Source organism: Tachyglossus aculeatus, chromosome 21, assembly GCF_015852505.1.
Source record: "Tachyglossus aculeatus isolate mTacAcu1 chromosome 21, mTacAcu1.pri, whole genome shotgun sequence".
Taxonomy (NCBI): Eukaryota; Metazoa; Chordata; class Mammalia; order Monotremata; family Tachyglossidae; genus Tachyglossus; species Tachyglossus aculeatus.
Genome location: NC_052086.1, coordinates 45,496,712 through 45,517,380, shown reverse-complemented (window position 1 = coordinate 45,517,380; position 20,669 = coordinate 45,496,712). Strand labels below are relative to the sequence as shown.

Below are 20,669 nucleotides of genomic sequence, written 5' to 3'. Positions count from 1 at the left end.
TGTGTGTGAGGGTTACTGTGTGTCACTGAAGTCTATATGAATGAGTCTGTAATGTGTATGTGTGTGTTACTGTATCTGCGTGTGTCTGTTTATATGGTTGCGTCTGTGCATGACAATGCTACTGTGTCTGTGAGTGTGTCGTGTCTGCCAACATGACTGTGCTCGTAAATTATTGTGTTTTAGTGTGTTGTGTGTCTACATTCATTCATTCAATCATATTTATTAAGCGCTTACTGTGTGCAGAGCACTGTACTAAATGCTTGGGAAAGTACAATACAACAATAAACAGTGACATTCCCTGCCAGAGTTTATTTGTTGTGTGCTATTTTGCTTCAGTCTAACCACGTATATGTTTGATGGCATCTGACTTTGGAGGTCATTGTCCAGGGTTCCTCGCCATGTTCCCATGTCCATGCCTTTGTGTTTGGCACACGTCTGAACTCTCCCTGTTCCCTGTGGGCCCGTGTGTGTCCAGAGCTGTGTGAATCTGTTGTGGCTGCAGTGTTGGTATCTGTGGGTGTGTGGGTGTTTGAGAGTCAGGTGTAGTGGGGGCCATGGCAGAAGCTGGGGTCCGGTGTCTGTGGGGGAGGGTCTGGGGTGCTGGGGGAGTGGGGGCTCCTGGGGACCCTAGGCCGGGGGTGGTTCTCGCTGGGGGTCCCGCCAAGTTCACCCCTCTTGCAGTGGTCCTCAGGGGAATGGGGGGGCCGATAGTCAGCCCTGGGGTTCGTCCGTGGTGTCCCGGGCACCCTCCTTCTTGGCCCAAAGTTTAAAGCAGTCCTGGCTGGGTGTCTTGATGACCGGAGGGGAAACCAGAATGCTGGCAGAGAGTGGGCTTTCCCGGGGGCTGAGGTCGAGGGGGGCTGGGGGAAAACTGGGGCAGCCCCTGAAGGAGACTCTGGGCTCAGCCCAGGCCTGAGGGGTGGAGTAAAAAGGAAGGGGCAGGGCTGCGGCCACCAAAGGGCCAGAGGAGAGCAGGGGCAGCGGGCCACCCACTCTGGGATGTTGTATTTCGATCATATTTGAGAAGCAGCGTGGCTCAGTGGAAAGAGCCCAGGCTTTGGAGTTAGAGATCATGGGTTCAAATCCTGGCTCCGCCACATGTCAGCTGTGTGACTCTGGGCAAGTCACTTCACTTCTCTGTGCCTCAGTTCCCTCATCTGTAAAACGGGGATGAAGACTGTGAGCCCCCCGTGGGATGACCTGATCACCTTGTAACCTCCCCAGCGCTTAGAACAGTGCTTGGCACATAGTAAGTGCTTAATAAATGCCATTATTATTATGATATTTACTGAGTGCTTACTGTATGTAGAGCACTGTACTAAGCGCTTGGGAGAGTACAATATAACAATGACCAAACACATTCCTTGCCCAGGATGAGCCTGCAGTACTGCTTTAGAACAGAGTTCTGCCCAGCCCAGGACCTTCGCACTCACTCTGCCAGTCAATCAATCAATCAATCAACGGTATTTATTGCACACTTACTATGTGCAAAACACTGTACTATGCACTTGGGAGAGTCCAATACAACAGAAGTAGTAGTCACGTTCCCTGCCCATAACAACTTACAGTATAGAAACAGGTTTACAGTCTGCCACCTGCTCTTTCTCTCACATGTGGTGAAAGATGTTTTGCTAAAAGGTTTAAAAATTGAAAGTGTGTTTCCTGGTTCTAGGTTCTGTCTCCATGTTTTGTTTTGTTGTCTGTCTCCCCCTGCTAGACTGTGAGCCCGTTGTTGGGTAGGGACCGTCTCTATATGTTGCCGATTTGTACTTCCCAAGCGCTTAGTACAGTGCTCTGCACACAGTAAGCGCTCAATAAATACGATTGAATGAATGAATAGGGGACTCCATCCTCCCGATGCCCACCACCACTACATACACAGTTAGGGTGGTTGAAATTCATCTGACGATTTCTATCCCTCTCTGGCTCTGTCTCTGCATCTCTGTCCCTCTATGTATTCATTCGTTCATTCAATCGTATTTATTATTATTATTAATAATGATAATAATAATAATGGTATATGTTAAGCACTTACTATGTGCCAGACACTGTACTAAGTGCTAGGGTGGATACAAGCAAATCGGGTTGGGCACAGTTCCCATCCCCCGTGGGGCTCACTGTCTCAATCCCCATTTGACAGGTGAGGGAACTGAGGCCCAGAGAAGTGAAGTCACTTGCCTAAGGTCACACAGCAGACAAGTGGCAGAGCTGGGATTAGAACCCATGACCTCCTGACTCCTAGGCCCGTGGTCTAACCACTACACCACACCACACCCCCACAGAGGAGCAGCGTGGCTCAATGGAAAGAGCACGGGCTTTGGAGCCAGAGGTCATGGGTTCAAATCTCAGCTCTGCCAATTGTCAGCTTTGTGACTTTGGGCAAGTCACTTAACTTCTTTGTGCCTCAGTTACCTCATTTGTAAAATGGGGATGAAGACTGTGAACCCCCCGTGGGACAACCTGATCACTTGATAACCTCCCCAGCGCTTAGAACAGTGCTTTGCACATAGTAAGTGCTCAATAAATGCCATCATTATTACTATTATTACATCACGCTGCTGTGTGCAGAATTATAATAATAATAATAATGGTATTTGTTAAGCGCTTACTATGTGCCAAGCACTGTTCTAAGCAGCGGGTTGGCACAAGGTAATCAGGTTGGACACAGTCCCTGCCCATACTATACCAAGCACTTGGGAAAATACAACAAAAAACAGTGACATTCCTTGCCCACAATGAGCTTACAGTCATCATCATCAATCGTATTTATTGAGCGCTTACTGTGTGCAGAGCACTGTACTAAGCGCTTGGGAAGTACAAGTTGGCAACATATAGAGACAGTCCCTACCCAACAGTGGGCTCACAGTCTAAAAGACTAGTCTAGGGGGGTTGGGGCGAGATGCCTCTGTACCTGTTTCTCTCTCCACCTCCCCCTCTCCCCTCTTGGGCATAGAGTCTCAGCCTCTAACTGTGACTGGGCCTCGGTCTCTCTGCCTCAGTGTCTCTGACCTGCCTTCTCTGCCTCAGTGGCGGACCAGGAGGGGGGCGGCGTCTGACTGCTGCTGTCCCCATAGGTCCCCGTGGAGCCGACATGAGCCCTTCCCTCCCGTCCTCATCCTCGTCCCCATCCCCGGGCGGCTCGGCCACGGTGCCCGTCCCGGCCCCCTCCGAGGACATCTGGGTGCTGCGGAAGCCCTTCGCCGGTGCGGCAGGAGGCAGGGGGGTGCGAGTAGGACAGGGGTGGTGTAGAAGGGGGAAGGCCGGGGGGTTGGAGTGGGACGGGGTAGAGCAGGGGGCAGGGGGTGCCAGGGCAGGAGGGATGGGATGAGAAGTGGGGCAGACGAGGTGATAAGAGGCGGTCGGGGTGCGGCAGGGCTGGGGCAGATGGATCAGATGGGATGGGGCAGAGCTGGGGCAGGTGGGTGGGATGGGATGGGGCAGGGCTGGGGGCAGAACTGTGGCAGATGGGTGGCAGCGAAACAGTGCCGGTGGTTGGGATGGGGCACAGCTGGGGGAAACGGTCAGGGGTCAGGGGTCAGGGGTCAGGGGTGGGTCAGAGCTGTGGCAGATGGCTGGAAGTGGAGTAAGACAAGCATTGGGGATGGGGTAGGGCTGGGGCAAGTAGTTGGGGTGGGATGGGCAAGCAGGGCTGTGGGTCAGTCCCAGTTGCCACCTAGGCCAGGGTGAGCCGGACCCTCAGCGGGCCCTGAGGCTGCTGGGCCATTCTGCTGGCGTCTGGGAGCCAAGGGCCTGAGGGAGGACCGTGCAGTGGTGGACAGGGTGGGCAGTGCCCCGACCGAGCCTGCTCGTCCGCCTTCCCCGGGGAGGGAGAGAGGGGTTGCCTGGCTCTAATCATCCCCTCCCCCGTCTCCCCCTCACTCCCTTCTTCCATTTCCCCATCCTCCCCCCACCCCGCCCTCCTGACAGGCGGTGACCGCAGCAGCCTGGGCAGTACGGGCAGCGTGGCCAGTGCCCGGAGCTCAGGCAGTGGGCAGAGTGGCGGGAGCGGGGTCCACGCTCTGCACGCTGGCTCCGAAGGAGTCAAGGTACGTGGGTTGGGGGCTGGGCTGGGTGGGCTGGGTGGGCAGGAACGGCAGGAATTGAGGATGCTCCAGCATCGGTATGTCTGTGTCAGCAGCTCCTGGCCACAGTCCTGTCTCAGAAGACTGTCCAGGAGACAGTCATTGGGGATGGTCCCACCAAGCCCCCGGAGAGCTCTACAGGTGAGAAAGTCCTGTTCCATTCCCCTCTGTCCCCCTTGAGTCAACCCCCTCCATCCCCCACTGACCCCCAGGATCCTAGTCCTTACCGGGGCCACCTCCAGCCCAAGAGTTCAGGGAGTGGAGCTGGGGTGCTGTGCTTCAGCTGAAGGCTCTGGATCTTGGGTGCTAGCTTCCAGACTGTGGGCTCTGGATCAATCAATCAATCAATCAGTCGTATTTATTGAGTGCTTACTGTGTGCAGAGCACCGTACTAAGTGCTTGGGAAGTACAAGTTGGCAACATATAGAGACAGTCCCTACCCAACAGTGGGCTCACAGTTTAAAAGGGGGAGACAGAGAACAAAGCCAAACATACTAACAAAATAAAATAAATAGAATAGATATGTACAAGCAAAATAAATAAATAAAAAGAGTAATAAATATGTACAAACATATATACAGGCAATAATGGTGGCATTTGTTAAGCATTTACTATGTGCAAAGCACTGTTCTAAGCGCTGGGGGATATAACATGATCAGGTTGTTCCATGTGGGGCTCACAGTCAATCCCCATTTACAGATGAGGTAACTGAGGCTCAGAGAAGTTAAGTGACTTGTCCAAGGTCACACAGCAGACGTGGTGGAGCCGGGATTCGAACCCATGACCTCTGACTCCAAAGCTCAGGCTCTTTTCACTGAGCCACGCTGCTTCTCTGGATCTGGGCTCTAGATTTCAAACTGAGGCACTAGATTCCAGGCTACGAGCCTTGGGCATTAGGCTGTAGGTTCCAGTCTGGGGATTCTAGATCTCAGCCTCCAGGTTCCAGATCGTGGATTCTAGATTCTAGCTTCTGGGCAGGTCTGGATGATCTCCTCTCCCTTTCAATCAGTCTTATTTATTTAGTCCAGGGCACTGTACTAAACCTTTGGGAGAGTACAATATAACAAGAGTTAGAAGACACGTTCCGTGCTCACAACAAGATTCCAGTCTAGAGGGGGCAACAGACATTAAATAAAGACATTAAATAAATGAATAAATTAGGAGAAGCAGCATGGCCTAGTGGAAAGAGCATGGGTTTAGGAGTCAGAGGACATGGGTTCTAATCCCACCTCTGCCACCTGTCTGCTGTGTGACCTTGGACAAGCCACTTAACTTCTCTGTGCCTCAGTGACCTCATCTGGAAAATGGGGATTAAGACTGTGAACCCCACGTGGGACAACTGATTACCTTGTATCTACCCCAGCACATAGAACAGTGCTTGGCACAAATTAAGTGCTTAACAAATACCATAAATAAATAAAAACTAAAGCTACGGACATAAGTGCTGTGGGACTGAGGGTGGAGTGAACATCAGGTGCTTAAAGGGGATGAATCTAATTGCAAGAGCAATGTAGGAGGGAGAGGGAATAGGGAAATTGAGGGCTTCATTAGGGAAGGCCTCTTGGAGGTGATATGATTTTAATAAAGCTTTTAAGGTGAAGAGAGTGGTGGTCTGTAAAGGGGAAGGGAGTTCCAGGGCAGAGGCGGGATGTGGGCAAGGGGTCGACGGTGTGATCATCGAGATTGAGGTAAGAGAGTCGATTGGCTTTAGAATAGCCAATTGTGTGGGCTGGATTGTAGAGAGAAATCAGGGAGGTAAGATAGGAGGGGGCAAGGTGATTGAATGTTTTAAAGTCTATGGTAAGGAGTTTCTGTTTGGTGCAGAAGTGGATGGGCAACCACTGGAGTTTCCTGAGGAGTAGGAAGACATGGACTGAATTTTTTTTGAAAAATTATCCAGGTAGCAGAGTGAAGTATGGACTGGAGTGGGAAAGAGACAGGAAGCTGGGAGGTCAGAAAGGAGGCTGATGCAGTCATCGAAGTGGGATAAAATGTGTGCTTGGATCAGTGTAGTAATAGCAGTTTGGATGGAGGGAAAACCGTGGACTTTAGTGATGTTAAAGTAAAACCAACAGCATTTGGGGATGGGTTGAATAGGTGGATTGAATGAGAGAGACGAGTCCAGGATAGAGCCAAGATTACCATCTTGTGAGACAGGGAGGATGGTGGTACTGACTGCAGTGATGGGAGACAGGGAGGACAGGGTTTGGGTGGGAAGCTAAGGAGTTCTGTTTTGGACATGTAAAGTTGGAGGTGTCAGTGGGACATCCAAGTAAAGACGTCCTGAAGGCAGGGGGAAATACGAGACTATAGAAGAGAGATCTGGGCTGGATATATAGATTTGGGAATCATCAATCAATCAATGGCATTTATTGAGTGCTTACTATGTGTAGAAAACTTTACTGAGCATGTGGGAGAGTGCAGTACAACAAAATTAGCAGACACATTCCCTGCCCGTAATGATCATCCCCATTGATTTGGTAATTGAAGTCATGGGAGTGAATGAGTTCTCCAAGAGAGTGTGTGTAAATGGAGAGCAGAAGGGGGCCCAGAACTGAACCTTGAGGGACCCCCACAGCTAGGAGATGGGGGGCAGAGGAGGAGCCCGCGAAAGGAACTGAGAAGGAGCAGCCAGAGAGATAGAAGGAGAACCAGGAGGGAACGGTGACAGTGAAGCCGAGATTGGATAATGCTCCCAGGAGAAGGGGATGGTCGAAAGTATCAAAGGCAGCAGAGAGGTTGGGGATGACTAGGATGGAACAGAGACTGTTGGATTTGGTGAGAAAGAGATCACTGGTGACCTTAGGGCAGTTTCCATGGGTCAAAGTGGGCGAAAGCCAGATTGGAGAGGGTCAAGGAGAGAACTGGAGGGGAGGAAGTGGAGGCAGCGGTTGTAGACAACTGGCTCAAAAAGTTTGGAGAGGAACGGTAGAAGGGAGATGGGGCGATAACTGGAGGAAGCCACGGGCCAAGGGAGGGTTTCTTTAGGATAGGGGAGACATGAACGTGTTTGAAAGCATTGAGGAAGAAGCCATTGGAGAGAGAATAGTTGAAGGTGGTGGTCATCTCCTACTGAGATGCTCCCGCTGGGATTGGCGCTAGAGGAGAGCAGGGCTGCAGTTTAGGGACAAAGGGGAGCGACTCATCCAACAGCCACCAGTAGCCGCATCCCCCCGCCTGCCCCCTGCTCAGGATCTCAGAGACCTTCACTTTTCCCCCCCCTCCCCACCCCCAGGTTCACGGGATCAGAGCACTGGGTTCGCCACACAGCCCTACGGTGGAGAGCAGCCGGCTAAGAAGGTGGAATCTGCTTCGGAGGGGAAGGTGAGGGGCCAGGCCGGGTTTGGGGTCGGGCCCGGGGCCAGGGCAGGGGGTGTGCGGGGGTGGATGTTTTCGGGATTTTCAGTTGGGGAGCAGGGGTCTCCCCCCGAGGCTGCATCGGGAAGCGTGGGGTGAAGGGCTCTGGGGGAGTTTGCCTTAAAGTGCAGGGAACCAAGCTTCCCCAGCCCTACACCCCAACTCTGCAAGGTGGGGATGGGCTCGTCTCTGACGACCCCCACCAGCCATCTGAGGCTGCTCCCCCAGTTCTGGAGGGGGTGAGATGGGGGAAATGGAGGATAAGGATTGGGGTCTGCAAGATGGGGGTCTGGAGGCTGGGTGGATAGAGGTAGTCTGGGTCCTGGGGGGAAGGGTGGGCCGGGGCAGTGTGGGGGAGGGGTGAATGGGGCCTGTCTGGACTGTGGAGGAGGGGTGGACTGGGGCAATCTGGACTCTAGATGGGGGTGGATCAGGGCAGATGTGGAAGAGGGGTGGACGGGGCAGTCTGGACTCTAGATGAAGGGTGGATAAGGACATTCTATGTGTGAGAGGGAGGGTTAGAGAGTTGGGAGCAGGCAGGGAGGGGAGAGAAAAGATGGACAGGAAGGGCGGGTAGTGCTGCCCAGGAATGGCATAGGGCAGGGCCAGACCTGTTCTGTGGCTGTGCCACCTAGTAAGGTGGCCCTTAGGAAGAGGACTGGCGTGGGGCAGGGGAGGGGGTGGCATGGGGTCAGAGAAGCGGCTGAGGATCTTGCACCCTGAGGAGCTGGCAGAGGCAGGGGACTCTGGCGGGTGGGTGGGAGGGAGGGGCTTGATTTCTGGGCTCCTGGCACCCCTCGCTGGGCACGGTGTCCCCTGGACCCGGGTGGGCTGTCCGTGGGGGGCTGGCCGCTTCTTCTGTGGGCTGAATGGGATGGGGCCCGCAGTTCCCGCTGGGGCGAGGAGGAGGCGGAGGACGGAGCCGCAAAGGGGGAAGGTCTGCCTGGCCCCAAGGTGGCCCAGACGCTTCCGGAGACAGCCGTGCCCAGGGCCTTCCTCCTCTTGCACCCTGGGCTGGGCCTGCTCGCGGCCTCCTCCTGACCCGGTCATCCCGGGCTGCCGAGCTGAGGGTCCCGGGCAGAGCCTTCGGAGGTAGAAGAGGGCACCCAGCTGAACGCACCGCACAGGCACACACACACTCCCCGCACGCCCGTGTGCAACCGCACATGACAGGCTCCCTGCACATGTCTGTACACACGCCGTCGCACGTGAGCAGGTTCACCGCACACGCCCCCGCTCCCCCTCAGCGCGGGTGGGCGCCCACCTGGGCCTCCCCTCCATACCCACGCACACCCCCGGGCCAGGGAGCTCCCACCTGGAGATGGGCCCGGATCAGGAGGGCGAGAGGAGACCGGTGGGGTCAGCCGTCCTGAGCAGGACCGAGGGGAGGGTCCGCACGGAGGGCGCGGGGCAGGGAGGGCCGGAGGCCGAAGAAGCGAGGCCTAGGCCCGGCGCCCCAGGACACTCGTCACCGCCGTCGCCAGGATGGGCCCTCAGTGGCCGGAACGGACGTCCAGTGGAGCCTCTCCGGCCCGGCCCTGCCCCACCAGCGCCAGGCCCCCCCTCTCCAGCGCTAGGCCCCGTCCCCTCCAGTGTCCGGCCCCGCCCCACCCCAGCGCCCCAGCGGCCCCCCGCCCGGCCCCGGGCCCCCCCCGGCTTGTGTCTTGCAGAGCTCCGAGGCCGTCTTCCAGTGGCTGGGCCAATTCCAGCTCCAGCTGTACGCCCCCAACTTCATCACTTCGGGCTACGACCTGCCCACCATCAGCCGGATGACCCCCGAGGTGAGGGGACCCCGGAGGCGAGGGACCCCCCGGGACGGCTCGATTCCCCTCCCCGGCCCGGCCGTAACGGGGCGGCCTTGTCTCTGCCCTAGGACCTGACGGCCATCGGGGTCACCAAGCCGGGGCACCGAAAGAAGATCACGTCGGAGATCAGCGGCCTGGCTCTCCCCGAGTGGCTGCCCAACCACAAGCCCGTAAGGTCCCCCCACCCTTCCGCGACCACCACCCCCGCACCCCAACCACATCGCGCATCCTCTTCCACCATCCCCATCTCCAGATCTCCAGAGCCGGGCGCTGCGGGGCGGGCAGAACCGGACCGTGGCTCGGCTCCGGACCGGGCCGAGGGAGCCGGGGAAGGGGCCGGGGGCTGCCTTCGGCCCCGTCCGGCCACTGCCGGCTGACCCGGACCCGCGCCTCGACCCTCAAGAGACGCCGGCCTCCGCACATGGTCTGCGGGGAAAGGGCCCGGGGAGAGCCGGAGGCACAGCCGGAGGAAGAGCCGGAGGAAGAACCCGGGGGGAGACCGGGAGAAAGAGCCTGAGGAAGGACGGGGGAAGCTCCGGAAAAGAGGTGGAGAAGAGCCGGGGAAGAGACAGATTGAAGAGCCGGGGAAGAGCTGAAAGAAGCGTTGGGGAAGAGCTGGAAGAAGAGATGGGAAAGAGCCAGAGAAGAGCTGGAGGGAGAGCCGGGGGAAGAAAAGGGGAAGCAGCGTCATCCATTCCATCCAAACGCCATCCAAACGCCATCCAAACGCCACCCAAACGCCATCCAAACGCCACTCAAACGCCATCTAAACGCCACCCAAGCGCCACCCAAACATCATCCCCTCTCCCCTTGGGATCCGTGGCTCAGGCAGTTCCCGCTAGCCAAGACCCTCCCCTCCCCACAGACACCACCTGGCCCCACCCGCCAGCCTGGGGGAAAGAAGACTCCCCCAGGACCCAGTTTGGGGTCTCAGCCAGAAGCTGAGGACACCCCACTGGAGAGGCCAGCAGTGACCTGTCCATCCATCCTTCTGTGCATCCACCTGTCCAACCGTCCTCACTCCTGACCGGTGCTGAGGTTACTCCCTCAGTGGAGCAGGAGGGTCAGGGTTTGTGGCCTGGGAAGGAGATGAGGAGGAGGAGCTGCCCCACACCTGGCTCGAAGTAGTAGCCACATGTATTGAACGCCTACTAGGGACAGTGCACTGTACTGAGCGATAGGAGGCGGCCAGCAGAAAGAAGAGTCACGTTCCCTCCAAAGGGCTTCTTCTCCAATGGGGGAGACAGACAGGAATGGCGTGCCCTGGGCTTTTGCCCTGTCGGGGGCTAGAGAGCAGGGAGGGTCCAGGGAGGGCCCGATCCAGAGTCCCGCAAGGCCGGTCAGTCGGCATTCTGGCCGCAGCCGAGCCCGTCCAGTGAGAGAGATGTCTCTTCGGGCTCCCTTCCCCAAAGGCCCTGCCCGGGAGGCGGGAAGGGGGACCGCAACCTCCCCTGGGGGTGGGCACAACTCGCACCTGTCCCAGCCCGCTCCCCTGCTAGGCAGGGACCACAGGATGCAGGGGACGGAGAGACGGACAGTGATCACTTGCTGCTGGGGCGGGGACTTCCTGCCGGCTCCCTAAATGGGCAGGGATCTGTGGAAGAGCAACCAGGGCCCATGAGAGGGAACCATCTGGTCCACTCTGGGGACAGAATCTGCACACGCCTACCTCAGCGGGCCCCTCCCCAACCCAAAGTCTCAGCCCCCACCCAGGCAGGGTGCCCATGGCCACAGCACATTTGGGCCTGCACACACTGATACAATTCACACACATGGATGCTCTACACACAGCTTAGTACACACAGTACACAGAAATGGGCCCAAACACATTTGGCCCTCACAGACACGGCGCACACGGCTGCAATGTACACAGTTGTGGTACATGAGGGTCTGTGCAGCACACCCAGGCATGCCGGATACACGTGGCACGTACACACATAGAGGTGTAGGGCACAAAAACATGGCACATGCAGGTGTGGCACACACTGAAAGATTTGTCACATAGGTCTGGCACAAACAGGAAGAGCTCCGCTGGTGTTTTGTTTTGTTTTTATGGTATTTGTTAAGCATTGACTCTGTGTCAGGCACTGTTCTATGTGCTGGGGTAGATACAAGCTAATCAGGTCGGACACAGTCTCTGTCCACATGGGGCTCACAGTCTAATTCCCCATTTTACGGATGAGGGAACTGAGGCACAGAGAAGTGAAGTGACTTGCCCATTGTCACACGGCAGACAAGTGGTGGAGCTGGGATGAGATCCCAGGTCCTTTTGACTCCCAGGGGCGGGCTTTATCCACGAGGCCTCACTGCTTAGTACGGTCCATGAGGAGAAAGCCGCAGGAGGGATGGTCAGGTCCTGGCTGGTGGAGCCAGGGAGCTGACCAGGACCATCCAGGCCCAGCATCCTCTCTGCCTGATCCCCGGGGAACCCAATCCACTCCCTGCTGGTTGCTCTACCAGCGCCTCCCCCTCCCCACCACCTCCCAGGATCTTTAATAATAATAATGGCATTTATTAAGCACTTATTATGTGCAAAGCACTGTTCTAAGCGCTGGGTAGGTTACAAGGTGATCAGGTTATCCCACGTGGGGCTCACAGTCTTAATCCCCATTTTACAGATGAGGTAACTGAGGCACAGAGAAGTGAAGTGACTTGCCCAAAGTCACGCAGCAGAAAAGTGGCGGAGCTGGAATTTGAACCCATGACCTCTGACTCCAAAGCCCGGGCTCTTTCCACTGAGCCACGCTGCTTCTCTTTGCCCCAACGACTGCCAAGAGAGGGGGAGTCCAGAAAACGTGGTCTCTGCGGCCCCCAGACTCAGAATTTCCAATAATCAATCGATGGTAGTATTGACTGAGCATCTACTGCAGGTAGAGCATTGAGCAATGTTGCCTAGTGATAGAGCATGGTCCTGGGAGTCAGAAGGACCTGGATTCTAATCTTTGTTCCACCACTTGTCTGCCGTGTGACCTTGGGCAAGTCACTTCACTTCTCTGTGCCTCAGTTACCGCCTCTGTGGAATGGGGATTAAGACTGTGAGCCCCATGCGGGATATGGACTGTGTCCAAACGGATTAGTTAGTCTCTATCCCAGTGCTTAGAACATTGCCTGGCACATAGTAAGTGCTTAACAAATACTATAAAAAAATTTAAAAAGTACGAACAAAAGAACCTAATTATTCAGAAACAACGGGAGCGGTAGAGACACGGGAGTACAATGCGGCCCAAGTATAAAGATAACTGATTGAACGACAAATAACAAAAAACAACTAAGCCCATGTAAAAGTATAATGGAGGTAAACGGCGCTTTTCCTGCCCTCAGGGAGTTTCCATTCTAATGAGGGAGGTGCAAACAATGGGAGCATGTAGAGACACAGGGGTGTAATCGGCCCAAAGAATAAGGATGACCGATCGAATACACGTTAGAGGGTGTGCTCCTGAACTCATTAAATAATAATGATGGTATTTGTTAAGCGCTATGTGCCAAGCACTGTTCTAAGCGCTGGGGGGTACAAGGCGATGAGGTTGTCCCACGTGGGGCTCACAATCTTAATCCCCGTTTTACAGATGAGACAACTGAGGCACAGAAAAGGCTGTTGGGTTGGCACAAGATGGGAGCCGGGGGTTGTGGTGGAAATTAATCAGGAAGGGCTTCCTGAAGGAGGATTTGACTTCAGTCACTCAATCATATTTATTGAACGCTTACCGTGTGCAGAGCACTGTACTACGTGCTTGGGAAAGTACAATACAGCAATAAAAGGGTACACTCCCTGCCCACAACGAGCTTACAGTACGGAGGGGGAGACAGACATTAATATAAATAGGTGACGGATATGGACATAAGCGGTGTGGGGCTGGGAGTTGGGGGATGAATAAAGGGAGGAGGCTTCAGGAGGGCTCTGTAGATGGGGAGAGCTGTGACCTGGTAGATGTGCTGCAGAGGGAGTCCCGGGCAATGGGTGAAGGGCATAAACACCGGTTCGGAGGCAGGAGAATGGAGAGCCAGGCACAGTGAGAGGGTGAACTGGGCAAGATGGAGTGAAGGGAGCCCAGAGCTGGAAAGGGGAGCGATGTTGGGAAGGCTGGAGGTCAGTGGACAAGGGTTTCAGCTCGATGTGTCAGAGGACTGGGAGGACTGGAGAACTGTGGGCTGAAGGTGGTTTTGGAAAGACATTCCGGGACGCAGAGGGAAGTACAGACCGGAGAGGGGGAGGCTGGAGGCAGGGAGGACAGGGCGGAGGTTGATCCCGAATGATGAGTCCAGAGATGACGAGAGTTCAAACCCGGATGAGGCCATTTGGGTGGAGAGGAGTGGGTGGATCTTGGAAACACTGTGGGGGAAAATATACGCGGCTGGATTTAGCCTCAGGCTGAATGTGAGAGTTAAAATCACAGTTAGAAGTCAAGGATAGAATCAAGGTTGTGAGCGCATGGGACGGGGAGGATGGCGGAGCTGGCGACTGCGATGGGAAAGTTGAGCGGAGGAGTGTGTTTGGCAGTTTCAGTCTGATGAGTTGAAAGTGCCAGTAGGTCAGGCGTATGGAGGTATCCCGGGGGCAAGAGGAAATTCAAGACTGCGGAGGAGGTGAGAGGTTGGAGCTGCAGAAGTAGATTTCGATCGGTCAACCGGTAGCACTTCTGAGTACCTAATGTGAGCAAAGCAGTACAGTGAGCGCTTGGGAAAGTATGGTTTGGGGAGTCATCTGTGGAGGCAGTAATTGAGGCTGTGGGAGTGGATGAGCTCCCCAAGGGAGGCGGCGGGGGCATAGAGAAGGGGACCCAGAACTGACCCTTGAAGAGCCCCCACTGTCGGAGGGTGGGAGGTGGGAGAGCCTGCGAAAGAGACTGAAAAGGAGTGGTGAGAGAGCTAGGAGGAGAACCAGGAGAGGCGGGTGTCAGAGAAACCCAAGTTGGATAGCGCTTCTGGGAGTGGTCCCTAGGACTGAAGGTGGCCGAGAGGTCAAGGAGGGTTTGGACGGAATAAGGCCCATTGGACTTGGCTATGAAGATGTCCCCGGTGACCTGGGAAAGAGCAGCCTTGGGGGAGCGAGACGGGTAGAAACCAGACTGTCGAGGCTCCAGGAGGGAGTAGGAGGAGAAGAGGTGGAGGCAGCGGGTGTTGATGACAAGGCCGAGATGGGATGGGAGCGGGAGGAGGGCAGCGGGGATCTAGGGTTAGTCGCTGAGTCTGGCCCAGCCCTGGGCCGTGGCCCGGGCCCAGGCCCCCACCAGTTGACCGAGAGGCCGAGTCGAAGGCCCCAGCCCTGCCCGTCCGGTCCCTGCAGGCCAACCTGGCGGTGTGGCTGTCCATGATTGGCCTGGCGCAGTACTACAAGGTCCTGGTGGATAATGGCTACGAGAACATCGACTTCATCACCGACATCACCTGGGAGGACCTGCAGGAGATTGGCATCACCAAGCTTGGTGAGGACGCGGCACCTCGGTCCCAGCCCCGATGATCCCCTAGCCCCGGTGGCACCCAGGTTTTGGGGGGGGATTTAGGGTACCTGTTAAATCCTTACTATGTGTCATGCCCTATAATAATAATAATAATGGCATTTATTAAGCGCTTACTATGTGCAAAGCACTGTTCTAAGCGCTGGGGAGGTTACAAGGTGATCAGGTTGTCCCATGGGGGGGCTCACAGTCTTAATCCCCATTTTACAGATGGGTAACTGAGGCTCAGAGAAGTTGTGTTTATTTTATTTTATTTTATTTTGTTAGTATGTTTGGTTTTGTTCTCTGTCTCCCCCTTTTAGACTGTGAGCCCACTGTTAGGAAGGGACTGTCTCTATATGTTGCCAACTTGTACTTCCCAAGCGCTTAGTACAGTGCTCTGCACACAGTAAGTGCTCAATAAATACGATTGATTGATTGATTGATTGATTGATTAAAATCACAGTTAGAAGTCAAGGATAGAATCAAGATTGTGAGCGCATGGGACGGGGAGGATGGCGGAGCTGGCGACTGCGATGGGAAAGTTGAGCAGAGGAGTGGGTTTGGCAGTTTCAGTTTCAGCCCAAAGTCACACAGCTGACGAGTGGCGGAGCCGGGATTTGAACCCATGACGTCTGACTCCAAAGCCTGGGCTGTTTCCACTGAGCCACACTGCTTCTCTAAAACTATCAAATGTAAACACTTTGAGGGCAGGGATTCTGTCTACTACTAATAATGATGGCATTTATTAAGCGCTTACTATGTGCAAAGCACTGTTCTAAGCGCTGGGGTAGATACAAGGTAATCAGATTGTCCCACGTGGGGCTCACAGTCTTCCTCCCCATTTTACAGATGAGGGAACTGAGGCCCAGAGAAGTTAAGTGACTTGCCCAAGGTCACACAGCTGACAAGTGGCGGAGCCGGGATTTGAACCCACGACCCGATTCCAAAGCCCGTGCTCTTACCACTGAGCCACGCTGCTTTCCCAACTACTAACCCGTCTACTAACTCTTCTGTATTCTCCCAAGTGCTCAAAAGAGCGCTCTGCACACGGTAGACTGGAAGCTTCTTGAGGAGAAAGATTGTGTCTACTAAACCTATTGTTCCCTTCCAAGCACTCAGTACAGTGCTCTGCACAGAGTAAAGTTCTCAATGAACACTACCGAGAGATTTATCTGGGAAGGCCCCCTGGTGCAGATATGATTTCAGGGGGGGGGCTTTGAAGATGGGGAGAGCAGTAGTGGAAGAGGGAGGGAGTTTCTGGAAGAGGGGAAGAAAGGCCGAGAAAGAGGTCGGTGATACAGAGATGAGAACAATCAATCAATCAATCAATCGTATTTATTGAGCGCTTACTATGTGCAGAGCACTGTACTAAGCGCTTGGGAAGTACAAATTGGCAACATATAGAGACAGTCCCTACCCAACAGTGGGCTCACAGTCTAAAAGGGGGGAGAACAAGGCACAGTGAGGAGATTGAGAGGCGTGAAGTGCCTTTAAGCTGATGGTGAAGAGTTTCTGCTTGAAGCTGAAAGGGATGGGCAAGCCACTGGAGGCTTTTAGAGAGTGGAGAGATGCGTGCCGGAGAATGTCGTAGAAAAATGATCCGGGAAACAGATTGACCCTGGGCAAGTCTCTTAACTTCTCCACGCCCCAGTTTCCTCAATGGTATAATGGGGATACCCGTTCTCCCTCCTACTTGGACTATGAGCTCCATGTGGGCCAGGGACTGTGTCTGACTTAACTTGAACTTGCCCTTGTGCTTAGAACAGTGTTTGACATATAGCAAGTGCTTAACGAATACTATTTTTTAAAAAGTATGACTGGAGAGGGGAGAGACTGGAAGCAGTGAGGTCAGTGAAAGGGGGGTCACCTCCTTCCTAGAGAAGCAGCGTGGCTCAGTTGAAAGAGAACGGGCTTTGGAGTCAGATGTCATGGGTTCAAATCCCGGCTCCGCCCACTGTCAGCTGTGTGACTTTGGGCAAGTCACTTAACTTCTCTGTGCCTCAGTTCCCTCATCTGTAAAATGGGGATTAAGACTGTGAGCCCCCGTGGGGTAACCTGATTACCTTGTAACCGCCCCAGCTCTTAGAACAGTGCTTTGCACATAGTAAGCGCTTAATAAATGCCATCATTATTATTATTCTTTCTTAGTCCCCTCCCCCCTGGGCTGCTCCTCTTCTCCTGGCCCACAGCCATGTTTCTGGAGTTGTCACCCGGGGTGGGCTTTGTTCGCTGGGTCCTGGCGCTGCCAGAGTGGCCTGCAGATGCGAGGGTATCTTCCCCAGCCCGCCTCCTCCCGGGCTGCAGGACCCCGTCTGGATTGGCAGCTCCCAGTCCACTCCAAATACCAAGCCCGTGAGTCGATGGGAAGGGGCGTGATGGGGAACCGCTGGGGGCCGGGGCAGCAGACCAGAAATTAGAGTCTGCTTGATGTTGCCACTTCCACGCCATCTGCCTGCTTACAGTGCTCTGCACATAGTAAGCGCTCAATAAATACGATTGATTGATCTGCCTACCGTTAATCTTCACAGACAACCTCCCAGTCCAGCCCGTGCCCCCCTGCAACGCCCCCCGCTTCTCACCCCTCAGGATTGCCAACTTGTACTTCCCAAGCGCTTAGTACAGTGCTCTGCACACAGTAAGCGCTCAATAAATACGATTGAATGAATGAATGAATTCTCCCTCGGGCTTAACTTGCCCCCAAAAGGGGCGCAGGGCGTCAGCTACCGCAGAAGTGCCCGGTTTGTCCACGGCCAAGCCGGGAGGTGTTTGCTAGAGCACAGGCTTGGGAATCAGAAAGAAGGTCATGGGTTCTAATTCCGGATCTGCCATTTGTCTGCTGTGTGACCTTGGGCAAGTCACTTCCCTCAGTCAGTTACCTCATCTGTAAAGTGGGGATTGAGACTGTGAGCCCCACTGGGACGAGGGACTGTGTCCGACCCGATTTGCTTGTATCCACCCCGGCGCTTAGTACTAGTGCTTGGCACATGGTAAGCGCTTAAACAAATACCTCAATGATTAGTATTATTAATATTATTATTGTGTGAGCCCACTGTTGGGTAGGGACTGTCTCTATATGTTGCCAATTTGTACTTCCCAAGCGCTTAGTACAGTGCTCTGCACATAGTAAGCGCTCAATAAACACGATTGATAATGATGATAGGGAAAGGGAAGGCCATCTCTGACCCTAGTGAGGCTCTGATCCTCTCTCCCGCTGGGGTCACCAGGGTGCCCTTCTCGCCCAGTGCTCTGCCCCTGCCAGCTCGGGACTGTGAGCCCATTATTGGGTAGGGATCGTCCCTATATCAATCAATCAATCGTATTTATTGAGCGCTTACTGTGTGCAGAGCACTGTACTAAGCACTTGGGAAGCACAAGTTGGCAACATAGAGAGACGGTCCCTACCCAACAGTGGGTTCACAGTCTAGAAGGGGGAGACAGAGAACAAAACAAAACGTATTAACAAAATAAAATAAATAGAATAGATATGTACAAGTAAAATACATAGAATAATAAATACGTACAAACATATATACATATATACAGGTGCTGTGGGGAAGGGAAGAAGGTAAGGTGGGGGGGTGGAGATGGGGAGGAGGGAGAGAGGAAGGAGGGGGTCAACTGTATGTTGCCAACTTGTACTTCCCAAGCGCTTAGTACAGTGCTCTGCACACAGTAAGCGCTCAATAAATACGATTGAATGAATCATCATCATCATCATCAATCGTATTTATTGAGCGCTTACTATGTGCAAAGCACTGTACTAAGCGCTTGGGAAGTACAAATTGGCAACATATAGAGACAGTCCCTACCCAACAGTAGGCTCACAGTCTAAAAGGGGGAGACAGAGAACAAAACCAAACATACTAACAAAATAAAATAAATAGGATAGATATGTACAAGTAAAATAAATAAATAAATAGTATTTATTATTATTATAAAATATTATATATATATTTATATATATTAATATATAAAATATTAAATATAAATAGTATTTATTAATGTACAATAATAAATATGTACAAACATATATACATATATACAGGTGCTGTGGGGAAGGGAAGGAGGTAAGATGGGGGGGATGGAGAGAGGGACGAGGGGGAGAGGAAGGAAGGGGCTCAGTCTGGGAAGGCCTCCTGGAGGAGGTGAGCTCTCAGTAGGGCCTTGAAGGGAGGAAGAGAGCTAGCTTGGCGGAGGGGCAGAGGGATTGGGGGCATTCCAGGCCCGGGGGATGACGTGGGCCGGGGGTCGATGGCGGGACAGGCGAGAACGCGGCGGAGGAGCGGTGGGTGCGGGCTGGGCTGGAGAAGGAGAGAAGGGAGGTGAGGTAGGAGGGGGCGAGGTGATGGACAGCCTTGAAGCCCAGGGTGAGGAGTTTCTGCCTGATGCGCAGATTGATCGGTAGCCATTGGAGGTTTTTGAGGAGGGGAGTAATATGCCCTGAGCGTTTCTGGACAAAAATAATCCGGGCAGCAGCATGAAGTATGGATTGAAGTGGAGAGAGACACGAGGATGGGAGATCAGAGAGAAGGCTGGTGCAGTAGGCCAGACGGGATAGGATGAGAGCTTGAATGAGCAGGGTAGCAGTTTGGATGGAGAGGAAAGGGCGGATCTTGGCAATGTTGTGGAGCTGCGACCGGCAGGTTTTGGTGACGGCTTGGATGTGAGGGGTGAATGAGAGAGCGGAGTCGAGGATGACACCAAGGTTGCGGGCTTGTGAGACGGGAAGGATGGTAGTGAAGTCAACAGAGATGGGAAAGTCAGGGAGAGGACAAGGTTTGGGAGGGAAGACAAGGAGTTCAGTCTTGGACATGTTGAGCTTTAGGTGGCGGGCGGACATCCAGATGGAGATGTCCTGAAGGCAGGAGGAGATGCGAGCCTGGAGAGAGGGGGAGAGAGCAGGGGCAGAGATGTAGATCTGGGTGTCATCAGCGTAGAGATGATAGTTGAAGCCGTGGGAGCGAATGAGGTCACCAAGGGAGTGCGTGTAGATAGAGAACAGAAGGGGACCAAGCACTGAACTTTGGGGAACCCCCACAGTAAGAGGATGGGAGGGGGAGGAGGAGCCTGCAAAAGAGACTGAGAAAGAACGACCGGAGAGATAAGAGGAGAACCAGGAGAGGACGGAGTCTGTGAAGCCAAGGTCAGATAGCGTGTTGAGGAGAAGGAGGTGGTCCACAGTGTCAAAGGCAGCTGAGAGGTCGAGGAGGATTAGGACAGAGTATGAGCCGTTGGATTTGGCAAGCAGGAGGTCATTGGTGACCTTTGAGAGGGCAGTTTCCGTGGAATGAAGGGGACGGAAGCCAGACTGGAGGGGGTCGAGGAGAGAGTTGTTGTTGAGGAATTCTAGGCAGCGCGTGTAGACAACTCGTTCAAGGAGTTTGGAAAGGAATGGTAGGAGGGATATGGGACGATAACTAGAAGGTGAGGTGGGGTCAAGAGAGGGTTTTTTTTTAGGATGGGAGAGACATGGGCATGTTTGAAGGCAGAGGGGAAGGAACCAGTGGAGAGTGAGTGGTTGAAGATGGAAGTTAAGGAGGGGAGAAGGGATGGAGCGAGAGATTTCATGAGATGAGAGGGAATGGGGTCAGAAGCACAGGTGGCCGGAGTAGCATTTGAGAGGAGGGAGGAGAGCTCCTCTGAGGATACCGCTGGGAAGGATGGGAGAGTAGCAGAGAGTGTTGAGAGCCGGAGGGTTGGAGAAAGGGGGGAAGAGACTTTGGGGAGGTCGGACCTGATGGATTTAATTTTGTTAATGAAGTAGGAGGCCAGATCGTTGGGGGTGAGGGAAGGAGGAGGGGGAGGAACCGGGGGCCTGAGAAGGGAGTTGAATGTACGGAAGAGCTGGCGGGGGTGATGGGCATGGGTGTCAATAAGGGAGGAGAAATAGTTTTGTCTGGCAGAAGAGAGGGCTGAGTTAAGGCAGGAAAGGATAAACTTGAAGTGAACGAGGTTGGCATGGTGTTTAGACTTTCGCCAGCAGCGTT

General features: G+C 54.1%; 1 protein-coding gene across 1 annotated transcript in view; it reads left to right on the top strand.

The window, feature by feature from the left end:
• CASKIN1 (CASK interacting protein 1) overlaps window positions 1–20,669 on the top strand; it is an 88,509-nt gene that overhangs the window by 58,247 nt on the left and 9,593 nt on the right. The window contains 7 exon segments of the mRNA XM_038762623.1: window positions 3,075–3,203; window positions 3,928–4,046; window positions 4,139–4,223; window positions 7,318–7,406; window positions 9,110–9,220; window positions 9,313–9,414; window positions 14,529–14,667. Coding sequence (XP_038618551.1) covers window positions 3,075–3,203; window positions 3,928–4,046; window positions 4,139–4,223; window positions 7,318–7,406; window positions 9,110–9,220; window positions 9,313–9,414; window positions 14,529–14,667 — 774 coding nt within the window.